The sequence below is a fragment of the Colossoma macropomum genome, unplaced genomic scaffold, assembly GCF_904425465.1.
Source record: "Colossoma macropomum unplaced genomic scaffold, Colossoma_macropomum, whole genome shotgun sequence".
Lineage (NCBI taxonomy): Eukaryota > Metazoa > Chordata > Actinopteri > Characiformes > Serrasalmidae > Colossoma > Colossoma macropomum.
The window spans coordinates 42661-65193 of NW_023495738.1; the positions used below are offsets into that span (position 1 = coordinate 42661).

At 42.6% G+C, this 22533-nt stretch overlaps 1 protein-coding gene across 2 annotated transcripts; it reads right to left on the minus strand.

The window, feature by feature from the left end:
- Nucleotides 1-901: 901 nt before the first annotated feature.
- Nucleotides 902-14135, minus strand: LOC118802908 (butyrophilin-like protein 2). Of its 2 annotated transcripts, XM_036563335.1 has the most exons (8): nt 13992-14135; nt 11824-11874; nt 10653-11001; nt 6831-7181; nt 6340-6696; nt 2605-2847; nt 2040-2128; nt 902-973 (listed from the first exon to the last, which is right to left on the minus strand). In XM_036563335.1, the coding sequence occupies exons 3-8, from the start codon at nt 10885-10887 to the stop codon at nt 965-967; spliced, it is 1284 nt and encodes a 427-aa protein (XP_036419228.1). In that variant the 5' UTR covers nt 10888-11001; nt 11824-11874; nt 13992-14135; the 3' UTR covers nt 902-964. The 2 variants fall into 2 exon arrangements, with proteins under 2 accessions (XP_036419228.1, XP_036419229.1); XM_036563336.1 differs by lacking the exons at nt 11824-11874; nt 13992-14135 and having other exon boundaries at nt 10653-11063.
- Between the last annotated feature and the right edge of the window lie 8398 nt (nt 14136-22533).

The window sequence follows — 22533 nt, forward strand, 5'->3', positions numbered from 1 at the left end:
TGAAGAGCGTATAGATTCTACAGGTTGTGATTTTTGGGGTTAATTTTGTTACTAAAGTGTGTTTTGTTACAAAACTGACCTGCTGGAATAAACAGTGACCTCAGCTCTGGGTCAGAGTGAGACGGTACGGACCGACAGATGGTCTGTGGGTCCCTCAGGCTGTACTGGACTCCACTGACCTGCACTGAGGTCACTGCTCAGTACAATCGGTGCACCATCACTGAATTAAATGTTGATGTGATGCACATTACCGCTGTTCACAGTGATCTGTATTTATTTATTTATGTATTTATTTGCACCCTAGCGCCCTCTGCTGGAGAACAGTGCAGAGAGATGCACTCTGGTGCCCTCTGCTGGAGACCAGTGCAGACAGCGGCACTCTGGTGCCCTCTGCTGGAGACTAGTGCAGACGGCGGCACGTGCATATAAGAACACAATAATACTTTGCATTGCATTAAAAATAATCTTTATTATTCACACCTTTCACACTGAACTGCAGCTCAAACGGCTTTACATAAAACACAAGGAGAAAACAGAAAGCTGAGAAAATAAAAGCATTGGATAAAAAAGGGGAGAAATAAAAAATGAACAATCCAAAATCCACAATAAAAGTCACAATGAAATAATAAAATGATGAGGAAACAAATTATAAAATAAATACAGTAAAATAAAGCAGAGCTAGAAACCATAACAGGACAAATATCACAAAGTAAAACTAGAGAGAAGCTACAATATGTTTCAAGCTGCTTCTAAACACATGATCTAAATACATGAAACATGATCACTGTGAAGCATAATCTCCTTATCAGGTATATGTAGAAAGAGCCTATTTACATACTGACACATCTGTATATATATATATATATATATATATATATATATATGAAGAAGATGAAGATGAAGAAGAGTCAGACATTTCCGCTCTTCAGCCTCAGCTGCCGGACTGCTGAAAAACAAAACGTCTCTAACGGGCCTGTGGTAGCCGTTAGAGACGAGCACAGTCAGAGGAAGATCATGAAGTGGGGGGGATGGTGGGCTGAGGGGGCTGAGGAGGCTGCGGCTGTGGTTTTTTAATGTGGAAGAGTTAATAGTTTCTCGATCAGGTTTAAAAACGTTCAACTTCAGCTGAAAAGCTCCACTCGTCATGTGTGCCTTTTTAACGAGGCAACCAATCAAAAAAGAGTAAAACTGACCTGAAGAGCGAATGTGGCCTGAACAGCAGGACAGATGAGTCATTCTATGGAAACGTCCAGTTTTGTGTCCCTAGTGTTTACAGATTTATTACGATATATGTGACCGACTTAATTCTGAGATAGTTCATTCTGAAAACCAGGGACCCTCCATTGACGCTCGGTTAAACAGTTCAGGTGGAAGCAGAGCCTGTTTATGAGGAGCCTAGCCACTTTCTATTTCCCCCATTATATCAAAAACAGAATGTATTTCACTAAAAAAACAAAGAAATCTCACCTGTATATTTCATTTTTTCTATAGCAAACGGGTTTTGGGCATCAGGACGCTAACATTACTGCTACTGAGAGTTGATTGGTTAACATTATTGCTACTGAGTGCTGATTGGTCAGCTAGTGGAGCAGCTCATTGGCTGTTTGCGCTCACAGACATTCGTCAGCGCCGTTTTAAACCCCTATAACTCGAGTTTAAAAGCTCTTAAAAATATCAGCAATGTTAAAATGTTTTATGCTGCAGCCCCCTCCACTCCCCCACCATCCCCGGGTTCAAGCCTTTTTACTCACGGCGATGACTGTTTTATGCAGTGCTGAGTGGTTGAACAGACTTTCAGATAGTGTACCTTTCTGTTCCTGAATGTAGGTTATGCTTTAAAATACAGGGCTCTGAGGTTTGAGGGGCCAAGATCTACTTCTGCTCCTAATGTTATCAATGCACCAATATGAATGATCAGTTGACTGATCCTAAGCCCCGCCTCATTTTCTCAGCTATCGTTCTTTAGCTTAGCTTAGGCTTTCAGTTCTTTAATGGTCAGCGTGGTGCAGGCGTGTACTGAGAGAGGGACAGTGGCCTACCTTTGCTTTGATAACACACACAATCACCGCCACCAGGAGCACAGCCGAAAGGACGCCAACGACCGCTATCCAACTAACACACGTCTCATCTGGAACAGCCGAAAAGATTCAGTTACATTTCAGCAGAGTCTTCAGTCAGAGACTTCAAGAGAGAAGAGAAAGAAAAGCGCTCTCACACTAATGCACTCTTATTTTGAAAAGCAAGCTCCTTCTGAGTGCTTCAACCCAGATAGCAAGCACATTTGGGCCTAATCTGTGCCACTTTTGGCACTTACGGCTCAGTTACAGCACGGCGAAGTGTCACGTAGGCCGGACGTGGGCCAAATATCACGAGCTGGAAGCTGAGGTTAAGTCCTCTGGCCCTGATTTGGCCCAGATTTGGCCCATGTACGGTGGACCTGTGGCTGAGTTCAGGCAGCCAGACTCACCCTGAGTCAACAGTGTACATCAGGGCCAAATGTGGGCCATCAGAGTTCTACAGATGTGGGCCAACTTTGGGCCAAAGATTCATTGCTATCTGGGAAGTAGTTCAAGGTTTTTAGTGGGAGCTTCCAGTAATTCATACATGGCTTGATCTTTTCCTCCTTTACGGTATCGTTCTGCTTCACTCTGCAGTAGAACACGTCACCCGACTTTACATCGGCGCTGCTTTCCACGTCGAACAGCTTATCGTCTCTTTCTTTCTTCGTAACTGTTGCGGTCAGGACAGTTTTGTTACTGTCCAGCCACTCAAGCTCAGGCGCAGGTAGCCAGCCTTTAGATTTACACTGTAAAGTCGCCACTGTGATCTCAGGGTGCGTCCCAATAGCTGTGGATTAAAAAGGGATAAAAACATGAGATAGTTCGGAGTTTCACATCCACCTTTTTAAGCAAATGTTGTAAAGGTGCATTAAGAACTTTTTTGAATAAAAAAGTGTTTATGGTGGGACGAGGTGGGACGACAGGAGACAGATCGAGTTGAGATTTTCTCAACTTTATACAAATAAACTATGGCACAGCGAAGCGACAAGTCAAGTCTAGAGGCTTTTATTGTCATTCCATCTATGTACAAGCACAGAGTGGAGTGACATTACATTCCTCCAGGACCAACACGGTGCAGCATGGAACAAAATAGACAGTACAAAGTGCAAACGTGCAGACGTAAGTGTGCAAACATTAAACTAGAAACAATACAATATGATAATTAAACCAGACATTAGACACAGTAAACAGACAGGGCAGTGCAGCTCATTTCTGAGCATGAGGAAGTGGAATAAGGTGCAAAGATTGTTTAACATGCTGTGATCTGTTAACGCAGTACTTGAGTAAACAGTTTAAACACAATATTAGCAGCAATGTTCCAGATAGTGCCAGTAGAGCATCAAAAGAGGAGTGTGTGTGTGAGAGAGTAGAGTATGTATGTGAGGGGGTATTCAGATCAGTCCTTGTGAATTTAAAAACCTGATCAGTTGAGGAACAAAGCTGTTGCAGAGTCTGGCAGGGATGGCACGGATGCTCCGGTACCTTCTGCCAGACGGCAGCAGTGAAAAAAGCCCGTGTGAGGGATGGATGGGGTCCACGATGCTGGTGGCTTTGCGGATGCAGCGTGTGGTGTAGATGTCCATGATGGAGAGGAGAGAGACCCCAATGATCCTCTCAGCTGTCCTCACTATGCGCTGTAGGGTCTTGCGGTTGGAGGCGGTGCAATTCCCAAACCAGGTGATGATGCAGCTGCTCAGGATGCTCTCCACAGTCCCCCTGTAGAACATGGTGAGGATGGGAGGGGGGAGATGGGCCTTCTTCAGTCTCTGCAGGAAGTAGAGGTGCTGCTGGGCTCTCTTGGCTGTGAAGTTGGTGTTGAGAAACCAGGTGAGGTTCTCTGTGATGTGGACACCAAGGAACATGGTGCTCCTGACGATTTCCACAGCAGAGCCAGTGATGGTCAGTGGGGCGTGGTCACCCCGCACTCTTTGGAAGACAACAACCATCTCCTTAGTTTTGTCCACATTCAGAGACAGGTTGTTGGTTCCGCACCAGTCCGTTAGCCGCTGCACCTCCTCTCTGTACGCTGACTCAACATTCTTGCTAATCAGACCCACCACAGTCGTGCCATCAGCAAACTTGATGATGTGGTTTGAGCTGTACTTTGCAGTACAGTCATGAGTCAGTAGAGTGAACAGCAGCTGACTGAGCACACATCCCTGAGGGGTGCCGGAGCTCAGTATGGTGGTGCTGGAGATATTGTTGCTGATCCTGACTAACTGAGGTCTCTCAGTCAGGAAATGCAAGACTCAGTTATCCGATCTAAATGGTTGGCTCAAACACATTCTTAAATTCATAATTTAAACTAAACTGCTATGCATAAACTCACCGGACACAAAATTAGTCACCACCTGTGATTGAAACATACCTATGTAAAGGTCCAGCCTGTGAAGGAACTCCAATTCCCAGAAGCCCTCTGGCTGATTAGGCCCAACCTGACACACCTGTGGACTCCTCTACTTAAGGCTGTGGCAAACAGCAGCCCTTCATCACACCTTTGTAGAGGGGTGACTAGTATGGTACGCAGCACAGGTGGGTATTTAAACAAAAAGATAAGAAAAGAAAATGACAAGAAAAGAAAAAAGAAAAGAAAAGAGGATTGAAAAAAAAACAAACAAAAAAAAAACAAAAGAGAGTAATTGCCCCAAAACTACTAAAAAAAACCCACAAGAAGGCTTGAGCAACAAACTGTCTACAAGCCATGCTAAAGGTGTTTGCTCCACTAAGAGCAAACAAGTGAAACATGAAGTCATGTACTCGCTAGCGTTTTTGAGTTCTGCTCAAAATGAGCTAAAACTTTAACTACAGAATCATTTGGTAAAACTCCATCTTCAGGAGTTTGCTCAAAACAGGAGTGAACAGAAGTGCCAACTTCATTTTATGAAAGAGTGTTTTAATGCCTCTACACTGACGTGCCAGACGTCATGGGATAGCAGTATGTAAATTGACTATGAAGTGCCTTTACCTCTGGGGACGGCTTGAGAACGTCCACACCTGTTTAAGTTGTGAGGTGTTGGGTGTGAGGTTGTACACTGGCCTGCATCCTTGAGGCGACATGAATTATCAGAGTTTGAACAAGGCATGACAGTGGGTGCCAGACGGATGGGACAATCCATTTCCAAAGTTTTGTGGGGATTAAACGTTTCTCCACAGCATCACATGTGAACCGGGAATACATCATAGAAGGCATTACCACCCACAGTGGACAGTCCAGTGGCCGCCCATGGGTGCTGTGACCGGCGGTGTCTGGCTAGAATTGTCTGTGTGAACAGACAAGCGACTCTGGCAGAAAAAACATCCACATTCACTGCAGGAGGCCCCACACGCACATCCCACAGGGCAGTGCAGCTTCTTTAGCTTCTATGGGATCTGGGAGCAGAAGACCCTCCAGAGAGCCTCTGTCAACACCACCACACCGGACACAAGGCCTCACCTGGACTCGTGAGGTTGCTAACTGGACCTTAGAGGACTGGCAACATGTGGCGTGGTCCTATGAGTCACAGCACCAATTATTTTGGGCTGATGGTGGGGTTCATGTATGGCCATGAAGCCATGGACCCCAGTTGTCAACAAGGCACTGTGCAGGCTGGTGGTGGTTCCATACTGGTGTGGGGTGTGTTCTCATGGCATGGGTTAGGTCCACTGGTCCCCCTGAACACGTCACTGGTGACCATTTGCAACCCTTCATGGACTTTAGGTACCCCCACAATGATGGGATATTCAGAATTGGTGGAGCCTTTTGGAGAGTTCAGTTGAATGGTGTGGCCGGCACGTTCACCCCAATCGAGCATTTATAGGATGTGGTGGAGACGTCAACTCACACCAGAGATCCTGCACCTACAAACACCACAGTGCTGTGGGTGGCTGTCCAGACGGCTCAACATCCCTCCACACGTCTTCTGTCCACTTCTGGAATCGATGCCACATTGAGTTTCTACACGTCGCTGGGCTAGAGGGGGTCCTGCACGATTCCTGTCCCAGCCTTTTGGCATGTCAGTGTAAAAGTTTGACATCACAAAGTAAAGAATTTTTATTGCTAAAAGTCAGTTTGATGGAAACAAGCTGCTGGGCAGGAATCACTTGCAATTTGTGCGGAAAATCTGTGGAAAGTTAGCTACTAATTCATTGGGATTTTTCAATTGTTCACTTTTCGAAAATTTGCTTAAAACTTGAGAAATGTTTCGGTGAAAACACCCCTAGTGTGGTAATATTTCATTCTTACATACAGATTGATTAAATGATATCTTTTAGTAAAATACTTAAATGAAATGACTTTTACCTTTAACTTGAAGATCAACTTCCACTGCTCTCTCTTGGCTTCCAGACTTAACAGTGCATTTGAATTTTCCATTGTCAGCACCTTTGACCTGAGCCAGGCTGAGAGAGGTGTCGCCTTTCTGGAGCGCACCTTTATGAAGAGCTGTTCTGTTCTTGTAGGACCCGGACTGCTGGGTGACATCATCCTTTTTATTTTCATACAGATGCACTTTTGTGTCGGATTTGGTCCACGTAACTTTCATATCCTCAGCGTTCATGCTGGCTTCATCGTCCTCACGCTGCACGTAACATGGCAGAGTGACATTATAACCAAGTGGAATTGAAACAGGACTGCCTGGACTGACCACCTTAAACTTCTCTGTGAAAGAGAAACAGAGCATTCAATAAACCACAGACAATCTACTGAGTCACGCACATCAGTGTATAACTCTTACAGATTTATTAAAATAGTAACTGTTGTTTTAAAAAGATCTGACACTGACAGACTCTTACCTTTAACTTCAACAGAGACGTGTTTTTTCTTTCCTCTGATCTCAACAGTGCATTTGTAAGTTCCCATATCAGAAGCTTTGACTTTCCTCAGGGTCAGTGAGGCGTCGCCTCTCTGGAGCGCCTGTTTATCAAGACTTGTCCTGTTCTTGTAAGACCCAGACTGCTGGGTGATATCATCATTCTTATTTTCATAGACGTGCACTTTTTCTTCGTCTTTGGTCCACATGACTTTCATATCCTCAGCATTCATGCTGGTGTCACCACTCACACACTTGACTGAACACGACAAACTGAGGTCAGGACCAACTGCAGCTAAAACAGGACTGCTCTGACCCACCACCTTAAAGTCCTCTGGAAACATAGAGAAACAGAGCATTTAATAAACCAGACTACAGATAATCTACTTAATCACACTTCGTACCAGGGACGGATTAATAAAACATGGGCCCCTGGGCATGAACCAACACAGGGCCCCCCTCCTGCTACACACACCAACAAACGCAGCCCACCTTGTCCCTCACCCCCCATGACCAAATGCAAGGAGCCCTGAACACGCCATTATTTCGTTGTTTTTTACTTCCTGCTTATAGCACAAAGATAGGGGCTTTTATTTTGATATAAACCCTGGTTTGGGACAGGTGGCAGCCAGTTTGAGGAAGTACTCAGGTTGGGAAAAGCAGAGCACTTGTAGAGAGGAGAAGTCCGGAGAGGCCATGAGGTAGTTAAAATTTTCTGGATTGTTATTTTGAAATAACAAATGAATTATCTTGCTATCTCAATATAACAAAATCGTTATCTTGAAATAACAAGCTACTTATATTGTTATCTTAAGATAACAATCCAGAAAATTATAGCAACATCTCATGGCCTCTCCGGACTTCCATAGAATTTCCACTCTGTCTTCCGGGTTTCTCTAACACTAGGGGGCGCTCCTGAGTGAGTCCAAAATGAATGGGTTGATATGGAGCATTTGTGCAAAATCAGTTTATAAATGCTTAAACATGTTTAATATAAAAGAATTCATTCATTTCCTGAACACAGAACAGCATAAAACATTTTAACACTGCTGTTATATTTTAAGAGATTATAAACTCGAGTTATAGGAGTTTAAAACGGCGCCTCATGTACGTTCATGACGTCGGTGACCGTGAACAGCCAATGAGCTGGAGGAGGACTCGCGAGCGAGCGCCTTCTGGTGTTTTGCAGTCAGAAAACTGTGACTCTGTGCTGCAACAAAGTCACGCAGTGATTCGAGTAAGTATTATGTTCCAAATAACACTCAAAGGGTCATTTTCGAACTCCTTTAGTTTAGTCTGGAGGGCTCCTGCCTGCTTTTGTGTATCCAGTTTCTCTCTGGGATCCTCTTCAGTGTGCCCAGAGGCCATGACCACCAGGGGGCCCTCGACCAGCACTGATTTACACTTGCCAATGTGTTATGATCACCACTGAGCTGGATTTATCTCACTTAACACAAACTATCAACACGTCGAGTTAAGAGACATGAGCCAATGAATTAACTGTCATAGGATCTTAAATACACTGCGAAATGTTACTGGTGTAGAAGCCTAAATGTGCAACCAATGAGCATTCGGCTACGTCTGAACTGGTTTTGACCACGAAGCGCTTAATTTTTCAAAGTTATCAAACTGTGACACTATACTGCAACAAAGTCATGCAGTGATTCAAGCAATCCAAATATTAGTCTCGTTTAGTTTAGTCCGGAGGGCTCCTGCCTCCTCTCGGGTGTCCAGTTTCTCATTGGGATCCTCTTCAGTGTCTTAGTTTAGTGTAGTTCTGGTAAAGCGCTGCGGTGGAATCAGTCTGGCTGCTCTAACAGGAGTCAAGAGTGATTTTAGTGTTAACCCTATTTTTATATTAGTATTTCTAAAGACCCTGTCCAGCCTGTCCAGTGCGCTAATGCGTTTTTCCCTAATTTTCTTCCATATTTAGTCGTCTCCAGTTCACCCAATCACACGATACTATCAGTGCTAGGAGGGCGAAGGCTAACACAGGCTTCCTCCGAAACCTGTGAAACAGCACCGCACCTTTTCGAACTTACGCTCATGCAACGTCACTGGGCAGCCGAACGCGCTCGGAGGAAAGCGCCAACCACCAGATCTGTTACGTCAGCTAACAGACGCCTGCGCTGACTAGCATCGCGCTGAGTTATGGGGGGAGACCTACCCACCCAGAGAGAGCGAGGCCAATTGTGCTCTCTTGGGCTCCCGGCTACGGACGGCTGAAGCATCACCAGGGATCGAACTCGCGATCTCCTGATGATACGGCCAACGCTTAGACGGTTGCGCCACTCGCGAGCCCCAGAACCAGCCCCTTCTGGCTGTGAGGTGACAACACTACCCACTGCGCAACCGTGCGCCCCATAGCAACCACATGTTCGGCTAAACGCTCTCCAGTGTGACTCCTAATCGGCTCAAATCCAGTAGAACGTTCAACTGCATCTCCTTCTTTGTTTACAGACTTAAAGATGGAGGTCTGGGGTCGAGTCTACAGTGACTGAACAACTCTTTGCCTTTCTCAGTTCATCTGCAGACACTGGCCTGGTTTTTCACCCATTCAGTGAACTCTTCAGATCTCCTCCCGAGACCCAGACAAATTAAAGACAGAGAATTTGAGTAATTTGAAGATAAAATTATTTATATATATGATTATATATATGATTACTTTGGGCAGTACATTGATAATCATATATATATGATTATCAATGTACTGCCCAAAGTAATTCCAGGGCGTCCAGTCAGTTCGGCTTTGGGCGTCATTTAGCAGCAAACTGTTCCAAATTAAGGATGAATTATAGGTATAAATGAAGGGGAAATAGAATGAATTTATTTTTAATGTTTTTATTTTTAAATGTACGACTGTGTAAAAGGAGATTTTCCTAAAAAATAGAAAATAAAGCTCAGATCCTGAGCTTAAATGCCTGCATACACTTATTCCAGTTGTCCAATTAGCAATAAGAGTAAAACTTAAAAAAATGCAATAATGAGTGAGAAACTGACTTCAGCCTCGTGATTTTCTAGTGTTTTAGTTTCTTGCTGCAGATTAAACGTATCAGGAAACCAGCTGGAGTGACTATAAACGTAAATAAGTCCATTCGTCTCTAAATTATCAATGTTCATCTTAAATCTCTCTCTTTGCCGTTTCGTTAGCTACTAGCTAGGCGAGACTGTTGTCTGTGTTGCTATGGTGACCAGCAGTCTGCGCTGATCTTCAGGGTTAAAGGGTGAATCAGCAGTTCTACATTAACTCCAGAGTTTAAGACCATTTATTGTTAAACTGTGTTGAACGATCAGCAGAGCTTTATTTTACTGTAAAGGAGGATTATTTTATTTTTACCTACTAATCTGATTCAGCTGTGGAGCCACAACAGGGCAGTAGAAGAGCCGCGTGATGCCGACCGCTGGTCTATGGTTATCCAGGATTTTCTTTTTTTAATAACTGACAGTCCAAATTAAACGATTTATGGTCAAAACCAGTTCAGACCTAACCGAATGCCCACTGGTTGCAAACTTAGGCTTCTACTGCAGTAACAGTTCACAGTGTATTTAAGACTCTATGACAGTTCATTCATTGGCTCGTGTCTCTTAACTCAATGTGTTGATAGGTGATGTGTGTTAAGTAGAATAAATCCAGCACAGTGGCGATCAGTACATACTGGCTAGTGTAAATCTGTGCTGGTTGAGGGCCCCCTGGTGGTCATGGGCCCAGGCACGTGCCCAGTAGGCCTGCTGAGTAATCCGTCCCTGACTCGTACATACAGGTAAGTATTATTTTAAAGAACCTCTGAAACTGACAGACTGTTACCTTTAACTTCAACAGAGACGTATTTTTTCTTGCCTCCAGACTCAACAGTGCATTTGTAAGTTCCCATATCAGAAGCTTTGACTTCCCTCAGTGTCAGAGAGGCGTCCCCTGTCTTGAGCGCCTGTTTATCAAGAGTTGTCCTGGACCTGTAAGACCCAGACTGCTGGGTGACATCATCTTTCTTCTTTTCATAGACGTGCACTTTTTCTTCGTCTTTGGTCCACCTGACTGTCATATTCTCAGCATTTCAAGCTTTTCCCATCAGTCTGGCGAACAGAGCACGACAGACTGACATCACAACCAACTGAAGCTATAGCAGCCCTGACTGGACCCACCACATCAAAGTCGACTGGAAAAAAGAGAAACAGAGCTTTTCATAAACCACAGATAATCTACTCAATCCCATAATCTACTCAATCCCATAATCTACTCAATCACACACACACCACAGATAATCTACTCAATCACACACACACCACAGATAATCTACTCAATAACACACACACCACAGATAATCTACTCAATCCCACACCACAGATAATCTACTCAATCACACACACACCACAGATAATCTACTCAATCACACACACCACAGATAATCTACTCAATCCCACACCACAAATAATCTACTCAATAACACACACCACAGATAATCTACTCAATCCCACACCACAGATAATCTACTCAATAACACACACCACAGATAATCTACTCAATCCCACACCACAGATAATCTACTCAATCACACACACCACAGATAATCTACTCAATCACACACACACCACAGATAATCTACTCAATAACACACACTGCAGATAATCTACTCAATCACACACACACCACAGATAATCTACTCAACAACACACACCGCAGATAATCTACTCAATCACACACACCACAGATAATCTACTCAATCACACACACACCACAGATAATCTACTCAATAACACACACACCACAGATAATCTACTCAATAACACACCACAGATAATCTACTCAATAACACACACCACAGATAATCTACTCAATAACACACACCACAGATAATCTACTCAATAACACACACCACAGATAATCTACTCATTATTCAAAGTATGTTATTCCTCTAATCTGTGTGGGACTGTAGGCTGTACGTATTTAGGAGTTCAGTCCTTTAATAGAGTTACTGTACCTGAAAGAGCGCAGTGGAGGAACAGCATCATCACCCAAACACACTTCATTTCTGAAACACAGATGACACCAGTTCACTCAGCAGAACCAGAACAACACAAAATTATTGCTTTATTACTTTTAATCGTTTTCTGACCAAAAACCAAAACCATAATAAACACACCCTGCTTAAGAACATGAGCAGCTCAGCAGACGGCTAACAGGCTAACGGGCTCCTCCTGTAACGTCCAGTCTTTAGGCTAATCTATTTACTAAAGGACTAAGGTATAAGATGAACACCCATAAGCGCTAAACTGTAGCGTCCTGTCCTGCTCAGTCCTCGTCCTCCTCTGTCTCCCCCTTGGTTGTATCCCAGTGCCTTGTGTTTTTGTTTATGTCTGTCTTGTGCTTTTGTTGTTGTTTTGGTCCCTGGTCCTGCCCACTTGTCACCTGCTCCACCTGCCTGTAGTCTGTAGCCCCGCCCCTTATCAGTCCCAGGTGTTTCTTCTTCCCCCTCCGTGTATTTATACCCCTGTGTTGCTCAGTTCGTCTCCTCCTTTTCTCACTGATGTCCAGACCAGGTCAGAACACAGGAGCCTGGCTGGGTGGTGTCTGTTACTGTGGATTCACTTTGCTGCCTAATGATATTACAGGAGGCCCCGTGGTGGCTTTGAGGGCCCTTAGCAGCCATTCAGCACTCTTTCCAGCCCTGAGTATGAGCGGTTGCTAAGGGCGATACTTTTATTCGTACTTATATCGCTGCAGTAACGATACAGTACTGTATCTACAGTGATGATTTACCTGATTATGAATAACAGTGAAACCTGGTAAAGTGCTCTTCCTGAAGGAAACGCAGGGTGATTACTCAGCTTAAGCTTTCCTGCACCCTGACTGGGGTGTGGTGATGATGTCAGAGCCGTGTCCACGAATCTCTGCTATAAGAAGTGCTCACGTTTTTACACCAGCAGAAAAACTGTGAAAAACAGCCAGGATAGCAGACAGCTCACTTCTCTCTCTCCCTCTCTTACTCTATCTCTCTCATACCACACCCTCTCCCTCTTCCTCTCTCTCTCTCTCCCTCTCTCTCTTTCTTTCTCTCTCTTTCTCTTTCTCTCTCTCTCTTTCTCTCTCTCCCTCTCGCTTTCTCTCTCTCTCTCTCTCCCCCCCTTTTCTTTCTCTCTCTCTCTCTCTCTCTCTCTCCCTTTCTTTCTTTCTCTCTCTCTCTCCCCCTTTTCTTTCTCTCTCTCTCTCTCTCTCTCTCTCTCTCTCTCTCTCCCTTTCTTTCTTTCTCTCTGTCTCTCTCTGCCTGTCTCTCTCTCTCTCCCCTTCTTTCTTTCTCTCTCTCTCTCTCTCTCTCTCTCTCCCTTTCTTTCTTTCTTTCTCTGTCTCTCTCTGCCTGTCTCGCTCTCTCCCCTTCTTTCTTTTTCTCTCTCTCTCTCTCTCTCTCCCCTTCTTTCTTTCTCTCTGTCTCTCTCTCTCTCTCCCCCTCTTTCTCTCTCTGTCTCTCTCATACCCCACTCTGTCACTCTATCGAGCTGTGCACAATCAAACACAATCAAATGAAAACTCGAACTGTCCATAAACACATATAGTGATGTCCTAAACCAGACAGGTTAATGGTCTGAGGCTTTATTTGTGTGCGCTTTGATGTTCTTAATCTTTTCCAGATGAGCTTAATAAGCTGAAAGCTGAGTTATTTTTTACATTTTCACTTTCTATGTCACACTAATGTCTTATAAAGGCTTTATATCTTATTCTCTTTAGTTACTAAGTTATAAAGGTTTGTGAAATACTTTTTTCAAAAAAATGAGTTAATACATTTCAGAAAAGTGTTATTATTTTAAAACAATGTCATCATTTCAGCATAGTAAGACACATTTTCAAGAAATGAAATAATCATTACAACATAGTAAGTCAATATTTAGAGAGAATATGAGTATGTTGAGATTATCAGTCATTATTTTGAGACACTCTAAATTGTGTTAAACTGCTGCCAGTAACAAAAAAACAAGGCCAAACTTTTTTATCCTCTGTCTGATAAGAACAGCCTTAGAGAACACGCTACCTTTCATTACGGCAATACAGTAATAATCAGATCACTGGTACCTCAGACTGTTTATAAACCCTAAATCAGCATCACATGGTTTTATTTTATAATAAAAACAGCTTCATTAAGAGGAGCGAACTCACCGGACGTTGGTCAGACGGTGGACGGTTGTCTGAGTCTGCGGTAATAAAGCCTTATTAATTAGCTGGAGATCCAGATGATGAGCCGGTCAGAGCTGCTGCATCCCCCCTTTATAAGCGACGCTCGGGGGGCCGTCAGGTTTGGTTTTTGCGTAACGCTGTTTCGGTTGGTTTAAGCTGAAGTGTGAAGGAGCTCTTACACTTACTGTGAAGCCACACCCAGAAATCCTGCTGACCAGCATCAGCTCTTCAGCTGCTGACTGCAGTTTAACTGGACGGTCGTGGTTCTGTACAGTAGCCTAAGGATGCTGGTGTAATAAACTTCTTTATCTGTTCAATAAGCATGATCCATCTCATATATCATCATCTACCTCATATAGCATAATTACCTCATAATCTATCCCATATATCATCATCTACCTCATATAGCATAATTATCTCATATACCATAATCTATCTCATATATCATCATCTATCTCATATACCATAATCTATCTCATATATCATAAACTATCTCATAATCTATCTCATATATCATCATCTATCTCATATATCATAATCTATCTCATAATCTATCATATATCATAATTATCTCATATGTCATAATTTATCTCATATATCATAATTATCTCATATAGCATCATCTATCTCATATAGCATAATTATCTCATATACCATAATCTATCTCATATATCATAATCTATCTCATAATCTATTTCATATATCATCATCTATCTCATATATCATAATCTATCTCATAATCTATCATATATCATAATTATCTCATATATCATAATTTATCTCATATATCATAATTATCTCATATAGCATCATCTATCTCATATATCATAATCTATCTCATATACCCTGGAAAAAGTGTTGAATTTAATTGTTTAATGTACAGAATTTCCAAGATTTAGTTTAGCTGGTTCAGTATCTCCAACAATAACAGCTAAAAACTGAATTTTCTCCATAATTTTGTCAGTTTTCATAGATAACAGTGAGTCATACAGTGTCAGGAACCACATAATCAAGTCTATCAGTGATACTGACTCCACACACTCAGTCCACTGTGTGATGAATCAGGCCTGCAGTTAGCTCCATGCTAATTGGTGGATATCTTCCATACATTAGCCTCATAGCTGCAGTGCTAAAACTAAAGAAGACACAGATATGTGTGGGCTGATGGACTAGGTTTCGGACAAGAGAAGAACTGGACATTAGGCTTTTGTCATTTACACAGAATTAAATGTGTATATTGTGCACAAGGCAGTGTGTATGTGTACATAAACAGACGGGGGATGAATTACTGATAAAAACATAAGTGTCCTGGTAACCATCAGCCACCTGATCACCCTCAGTCCACCTCAGCACACGACTCTTTCACTTCAACAGGGAGTACTGTTCAGCTGTTGAACCATTAGAGTCCTTTACACTGTGATATCAACCAATCAGGAAAACACAGAATACCACTAGTGACTACTGGACCAGCTGGAACCAATAGAAACTTGTAATGGTTTTTTTAGTAGCAGGTTCAGGGTTTCTTGATCTTGACCGATTGATTACAAACATCAAAAGCAGTTCAGCATCCCAGTAATGAAGTCTATTTATTCCCATGTTTCTGCTGAGTTAGGATGTTGTTTCACAAATACAGACTGTTTACATGTGGCAGGAAGTTCTATTTCTCTAGTAGCCTCTCAAAGCATCCTGGGATATAAGGTGGGTTCTGCAGTAGAACACAGAGGGAGTGTGTTATCACGAAATAACATCACGGCTGTGATTTGGTCGCCGTAGATCATCACAGCCGTGATGTTATTGGCGATAACACACTCCTCGAGTGTTCTACTGCTTTAATACAACAGCTAAATAAATAAAGTAATAAATTAATAAACTGGGCCGTGAACGCGGCGTTTAATATGTTTTAATGTTCGCAGTTCCTTCACCAAATTATAGTTCCTTAACGAGCAGCTTGTTGCTACATCAGAGTAACGAGCTCCGCCCACTCGCTGCACAGCCGGCAGTTCGTTCTCCAGCTCCTTACACTAAATTCCCAAACTGTCATCACCACTGAGCAGCTTTTTTGTTTTTTATTGGGTCAGTTTTATGGCTCAGTCTGATTTGGTCAGACTCTGAAGATCAGACTACACGTCTGGCGAATGGTATTGGGTTCATTTCTGGCTGATTCCAGGTTGTTTAGCTGTTCTTCTGTCACAGCTGCCGACTGAAAAGCTGCTCAGTGGTGATGACAGTTTGGGAATTTAGTGTCGTCTCATCTTCAGAGTCTGACCAAATCGGCTGTCGGTCAAATGTGATCTTAAAAGTGTCCATTTTCTGTTTGTGGTAAAGTGAGAAGTACAAACTTGTCAAAGTCGTTGCTTAGCAACGGCGTCTCAGCGGAGTGATACAGTGTTTGTGAAAAAAAACGTGATGTTATGGTGAAATAACAGCACAGTTGGAACACCTCTCAACCAATCAGCTCGCACAGCCGGAACTGACTGTTGTATAAACACTGTTATAAGTGTATAATGGAGTACATTCCTGAACACATTTAGATCAGTGTATTCAGTTTTCAGCCGTCACTACTTTTTCAAATTATTGTGCCCAACTCTGTCTGTTGACCACGGGGCAGCACAGTCGTACAGTGGGTAGCGCTGTTGCTTTGGTCACTGTTCTCTCTAATCCTCCCGTCAGTCAGACAGTGGACTGCTGCTTGAGACTGCAGTAATAAATACTTTAAACATGCTGGAGATTCAAATGACCATCAGAGCTGCTGCTGTTCTCTCTTCTGTAAGCGAGACTGACGGACTTCTCTTTTTGTCCAGCGCTGTTACAGTAATTTTAGGCCGAACCGTGAAGCTCAGCGTGAAGCTCAGCGTGAAGCTCAGCGTGAAGCTCAGCGTGAAGCTCAGCGTGAAGCCGCTCCCAAAAATGTTTACTGATCAGCATCAGCCCTTTCTTGGCACAGTGTCCCAGGATAGCTGTGGTTTAGTCAGGCTCGCTGTTCTCAGTGAAAGTGTATTTATTTTCACACTGCTGACGTTCACTGCAGTCACACTGGACATGTGCAGAGTGTGTCACTGTGTAAATGGGAATGACCAGAGCTGGACCATGTGACCACAGATTCAGGAAGAATGTGAGGACAGTGCTGAGCTGACCAGAGCCAAAATGTGATTTCTCTCACCCCAGGTGAAATTATAAAGGTTAGGATGGTATCAGTCTGACGTGTGAAAAAGAAATAAATAGACTTTGGATACTTTAACATACTAACCTACAGCCGTATTAGCCTCAACATGCGGTCATAAACTTAGCTTTTGTGAGTGAGTGTTGGTTCATATGGAGCAGTTTTCATGTGTGGAGCTGTTTTTGTACCACTGGTATTGGGGCATGTTAGGCCAACAGCTCAATGTACCCCAATTACAATAAAGTGTAGATTCACTTCATTCTAATTATGTAAAACTCATCCATGCATGTTGTATTGATAACACAGAACTTATTTCATGCCAAGAAACTACAAATGTAAAACCAAGGTGCAAAACACAGGGTGTGTGGTGGGTCTGGGACCTCCTAATTAAACTGCTGGATCATCTGAAAGTCTTAAAATTACATTTCTGGGGGTCCCTGAAAATAAACGCATGATGTTTTGCTGTCATTGTTTATCTGCTGTAGCAGACTGGTTCACCCAGTTGGTCCTTCATAGTCTAGAAACTGTAACTCTGCCCGGATTCCTCTGAAACACTTTACAATGAGCTGCAGCAGATCTGTAAATCTGAAAACTCGCCCAGTTTCCCAAGAGTTTGGAGTGAAGAGTGACTGTTCCTCATTTCTCACACTGAAGACAGAAGAGGAGACGAGGAAGATCTCAGTTACTGTGAGGAAGAGCGCAGAACCGCACTAGAACAGAGACTCTACAGAAGAGGAGACGAGGAAGATCTCAGTTACTGTGAGGAAGAGCGCAGAACCGCACTAGAACAGAGACTCTACAGAAGAGGAGACGAGGAAGATCTCAGTTAATGTGAGGAAGAGCGCAGAACCGCACTAGAATAGAGACTCTACAGAAGAGGAGACGAGGAAGATCTCAGTTACTGTGAGGAAGAGCGCAGAACCGCACTAGAACAGAGACTCTACAGAAGAGGAGACGAGGAAGATCTCAGTTACTGTGAGGAAGAGCGCAGAACCGCACTAGAACAGAGACTCTACAGACTAAGAGGATTCCAACCACAGAGTGAAGATGTTGCAGTGAATTTGTGAAACAAATGGTTGTTACAGTGTTGAAATGTTGAATGTGGTACGATGTTGAAATAAACTGTTCTAATAAAAGGTTAGAAGTCATCTTATTATGTTCTTTATGTAGGAATGTTATTTAAGTGTGATACATTTGACCCCCATCAGGCTCAACTTTCTTACTTCCTGTTCTCCAATTATCCATTTCTGATGGGTCATACCTCTAAAACCTGTAATAGCTAAACATGTTTTAATTTCTATGGATGCACAACAACCCTAAATACACATCAACTATCCTATGGAATAAATGCACTCTTTCTGTGAAGTCATGACTCACAAGTAGTGGCTGATTATAACCTGTTCTCCCCTGTAGTGCTGCATGGTTGGTGGTAGTGGGATTACTGCTATGTGCAGCAGCACTTACCAAGCAGCAAACCTAGCAAGCTGACTAACCTGCCTATCATAAAATCACAAAAGTATAGCTCTGCTACTGTTGTGACCCAGTCTAGTGTTGAGCCGTAACAGAAATGGTAAATGATGGATAACTTTGTGTGTAACAGCTACAGCTTACAGTGTGTGAAAATGGGCGATGTCATGATGTAATGATGTCAGGTTGGCCAGTGCAGAAAATAATAAACAAAACCCCGAGCCAGCTTTATTTCACATTCTAACTTACCTAATAAAAAATAAAATAAAATAAAAGACAGTCCGCTTACCTAAACTGCCCAACCACAAAAAACACATACAAACCACACATATATATATATATATGTACTCTGAAATACTTTTGTGCATAGTCTTTATATATATATATATATATATGTATACATACATAAATATATACCGATCAGGCATAACATTCTGACCACCTCCTTGTTTCTACGCTCATTGTCCATTTTATCAGCTCCACTTACTATATAGGTGCACTTTGTAGTTCTACAGTTACAGACTGTAGTCCATCTGTTTCTCTGCATACTTTGTTAGCCCCCTTTTACCCTGTTCTTCAGTGGTCAGGACCCCCATGGACCCTCACAGAGCAGGTACTATTTGTGTAGTGGATAAGTGTAGCTTCATTTATATAATTAAGTAAAATAGATTCATGCATGTTACTGATAATGCAGAATTCCCATCATGCCAAGAAACTACAAACATAAAACCAAGACGCAAAACACAGGGGGTCCTGGGGGTCCGGGACATCTTAATTAAGTCAGAATCAGAATCAGAATACTTTATTAGTCCCAGAGGGAAATTGCAGTTGTTACAGTTGCAACCATTTATGTAAAAGAATAAACACTCTAATAATTTAAAACAAGAGAGAAATATGCAATATGAACACCTTTAAATTCTTACGAATACAGTAAACGGTTGGACCCCCTGAATGTCTCAGTATTATGATGAGTGCACCTTTACAGCCTGTTGGGGTTCAGATGTTTAAAGGGTCATCTTATGATCAGATAACATTAACCCTTCCTCCGTTTAGCATCTCCAGCACTGAAGATGCTTTTACTGTTAGCCAACATGCTAACTGCACCAATATTCCAGTCCAGCTCCATCACGTCTATTTCACAAGGTGACCTAAACTGCAGTGCAGGGGTGCCCAAACTTTTTGTCATAGAGGGCCAAAGTGCAATGTTTCTGGTGCACAGAGGACCAAAAAATAATAATAAAAACACAGATTTCAAATGGAGTTTTTAAAAAGTGCTACCAATAGATACCAACATAAAAAAGGAAATGAATAATTATAGCAAATGCAGTCACGTTTGAACATCCTTGATAAATTACATGTATTGTTGATTTTCTAAGAAAATTAAGTAATCTGAATCCAACTTAATAAAAAAATAGTAACAAGTCTCACAGATCATACACATAATATTAATTTTCACTGCTGTATGAAACACAGCCTCTCCTGGCCGGATCGCCACTTTAATATATGTAGCGCGGCGCTCATATGTGCAGAGGTACTAAATGAAATATGAGAATAACACCAGGCTTTAGACCAGGTTCATCAAGAGGGTGAAGCAGTGAGCCAACAATACTGAATAGCAATGAATATCAATGTATTTAAAGGGTTAACAGTGACCAACATTCAGCACTCAGGCCTTTAAATGAAAAATAGGAAAATAATGATAGAAAAATAATGATAGAGCTCTGATTCACAGTCAGGGTCCCAAAGAAAGATGATACCTGGGTCTTTCGTTTGGCTAATACACACAGGTTCAGTTCAGCCTGATTCAATGTGATTCTGTCTGAATGTGTGTGTGTGTGTGTGAGTGTGTGTGTGAGTGTGTGTGTGTGTGTGTGAGTCCAGTATTGTGAGGTCATAGATCTCCAGCGCTCCTGCTGTCTGTAGAGCTGCACTACGCAGCAGAAGAGCCCTCATATCTGGTGATTCAGTGTCTTTGTGTGTGTGTGTGTGTGTGTGTGAGTGTGTCTCTGTGTGTGTGTGTGTGTGTGTGTGTGTGTGTGTGTGTGAGTGTGTCTCTGTGTGTGTGTGTGTGAGTGTGTGAGTGTGTGTGTGTGTGTGTGTGAGTGTGTCTGTGTGTGTGGGTGTGTGTGTGTGTGTGTGTGTGTGTGTGTGTGTGAGTGTGTGTATCCAGTGTTGTGAGGTCATAGCTCTTCCTCCTCCAGCGCTCCTGCTGTCTGTAGAGCTGCTCTACGCAGCAGAAGAGCCCTCAGATCTGGTGATCCAGTATCTCTCCATCTCTCGCTCGCTCAGGCAGAACGGCATCTGTCCATGAATCCAGTCTGAATAATGTAGAGCAGAATCTGTCACTTCCTGTTCTCACAGTATAGCTGAGTCTAGAGTAACTCGTCTCAGTGGAACAAACTCAGCGCAGTGATCAGAACCAGAACCTGGCCTCACAGACACATTAGCTAGTACATTAGCACTGTACAGAACCCACATGTGCGTAGTCATCACTGTACACACTTCCCTCTATCTCTCTCTTAGTTTTACATTTATGAGTTTATGAGCAACAACACTTTACAAAGGCTTAACTCTGCTAGCACACATGCTAATCGCTACTGCTACGTAGTGCTTTGCTTTACATAGGCTAATACATGCTGGTCAATCTGTCTGTCTAAAACCCAATCTGCTGTCTCTCTCTCTCTCTCTCTCTCTCTCTCTCTCTCTCTTAATCTGCCTCATATTTCATATTTTCTAGTGTGAAAATAATCAGATATATTAACTGCCTCATAAGGCTCGCCAACATTGCAGCAGGCCGGAGTGAAGAAAATCGTTAGAGCTATGAACTGTACCGGCTGAAAAACACTTACAGTGAAGCTGTAACACACAGTTTAACTCGTTGTTCTGAACAAACTGATCTGTGACTCGTTTTTGAGCATTTTATCAATAATCCCTTTTTTCTGTGCACCTTTAAACGGCTCATCAACAAGGAGAGAAAGAGAAAGAGAAAGAGGAATAAAGTGGTGCCACTCAACTCGCTGAACAGCTGGTGGCGCTATACCACTGAATTTAACCCTGTTGTGTGCTGTGTGTACATATAAGTGGGGTACATGACTGTTTCTAATATTTACTTGTTCTAAAGGATTTAAAGGATGGGTGGGGCTAATTATCTACATGCAGCACTGAGAAGAAGTCAGAGACCACCTTTCCATTTATTTCCAGTGAAGACTGGCCATTAAAGCTACACTATGTAAGGAAGAATTTTGTAGTGTGGGCTGTGTTTCCGCCCTTTCCATTAGCGGATGAACCTGAAAGAGAATCAAGGAAACTCAGTCTAAACTGGGTGAAGGAGCGTCTCTGAGGATGTGAGTGAATTATCTACTATAGTCATCACATCTTCATCAGTATGATGATTTTGAGACCATTTGAGGCCGAAACATCGAGCTGGCATTCGTTTTGAGCCAGCGTGTATAACGTTACTATGTAAAGACGTACGCTGTGGTGTGAAAAACCCCAGTAAAACTCGTGTACGACTTTTAAACTCCATATAAACCAAGCATGCAGTTACATGAGAATTGTTGACCAGGGCTGCCAATAATAATAATAATAATAATAATAACATCAGAAGCTACATCTGTGGAGAGATATGTGAATGTATAAGATCGTCAGATGGATGAAGAATGACACATCATGGCTGTCTGAGTGGAAGTTAAATAAATGAGAGCTTCTTTTTCTCTACATATTCTTCTCTATTGACGTGTTATAAATATCACCTTAGTAAGTAGTTATTGGGAGAAAGTTGGGCTGGAATTTGGAAATTGGGGAAATAAATAAATTAATCAATACATTAAATATTTGTAATTTTAAAAAGTTACTTGTTGAGAAAGTTTCTTTTACTAATTCAGTGTTTCCGCTGTG

Excerpts from the sequence above, each read along its gene's own strand:
- LOC118802908 (XM_036563335.1), bottom strand. The coding sequence starts at position 10,887 with ATGACAGTCAGGTGGACCAAAGACGAAGAAAAAGTGCACGTCTATGAA. Across the intron at positions 7,182-10,652 it reads CGTCTCTGTTGAAGTTAAAG|AGGACTTTAAGGTGGTGGGT; the intron begins GTAACAGTCTGT and ends CTATGTTTCCAG. Across the intron at positions 6,697-6,830 it reads CGTCTCTGTTGAAGTTAAAG|AGAAGTTTAAGGTGGTCAGT; the intron begins GTAAGAGTCTGT and ends TCTCTTTCACAG.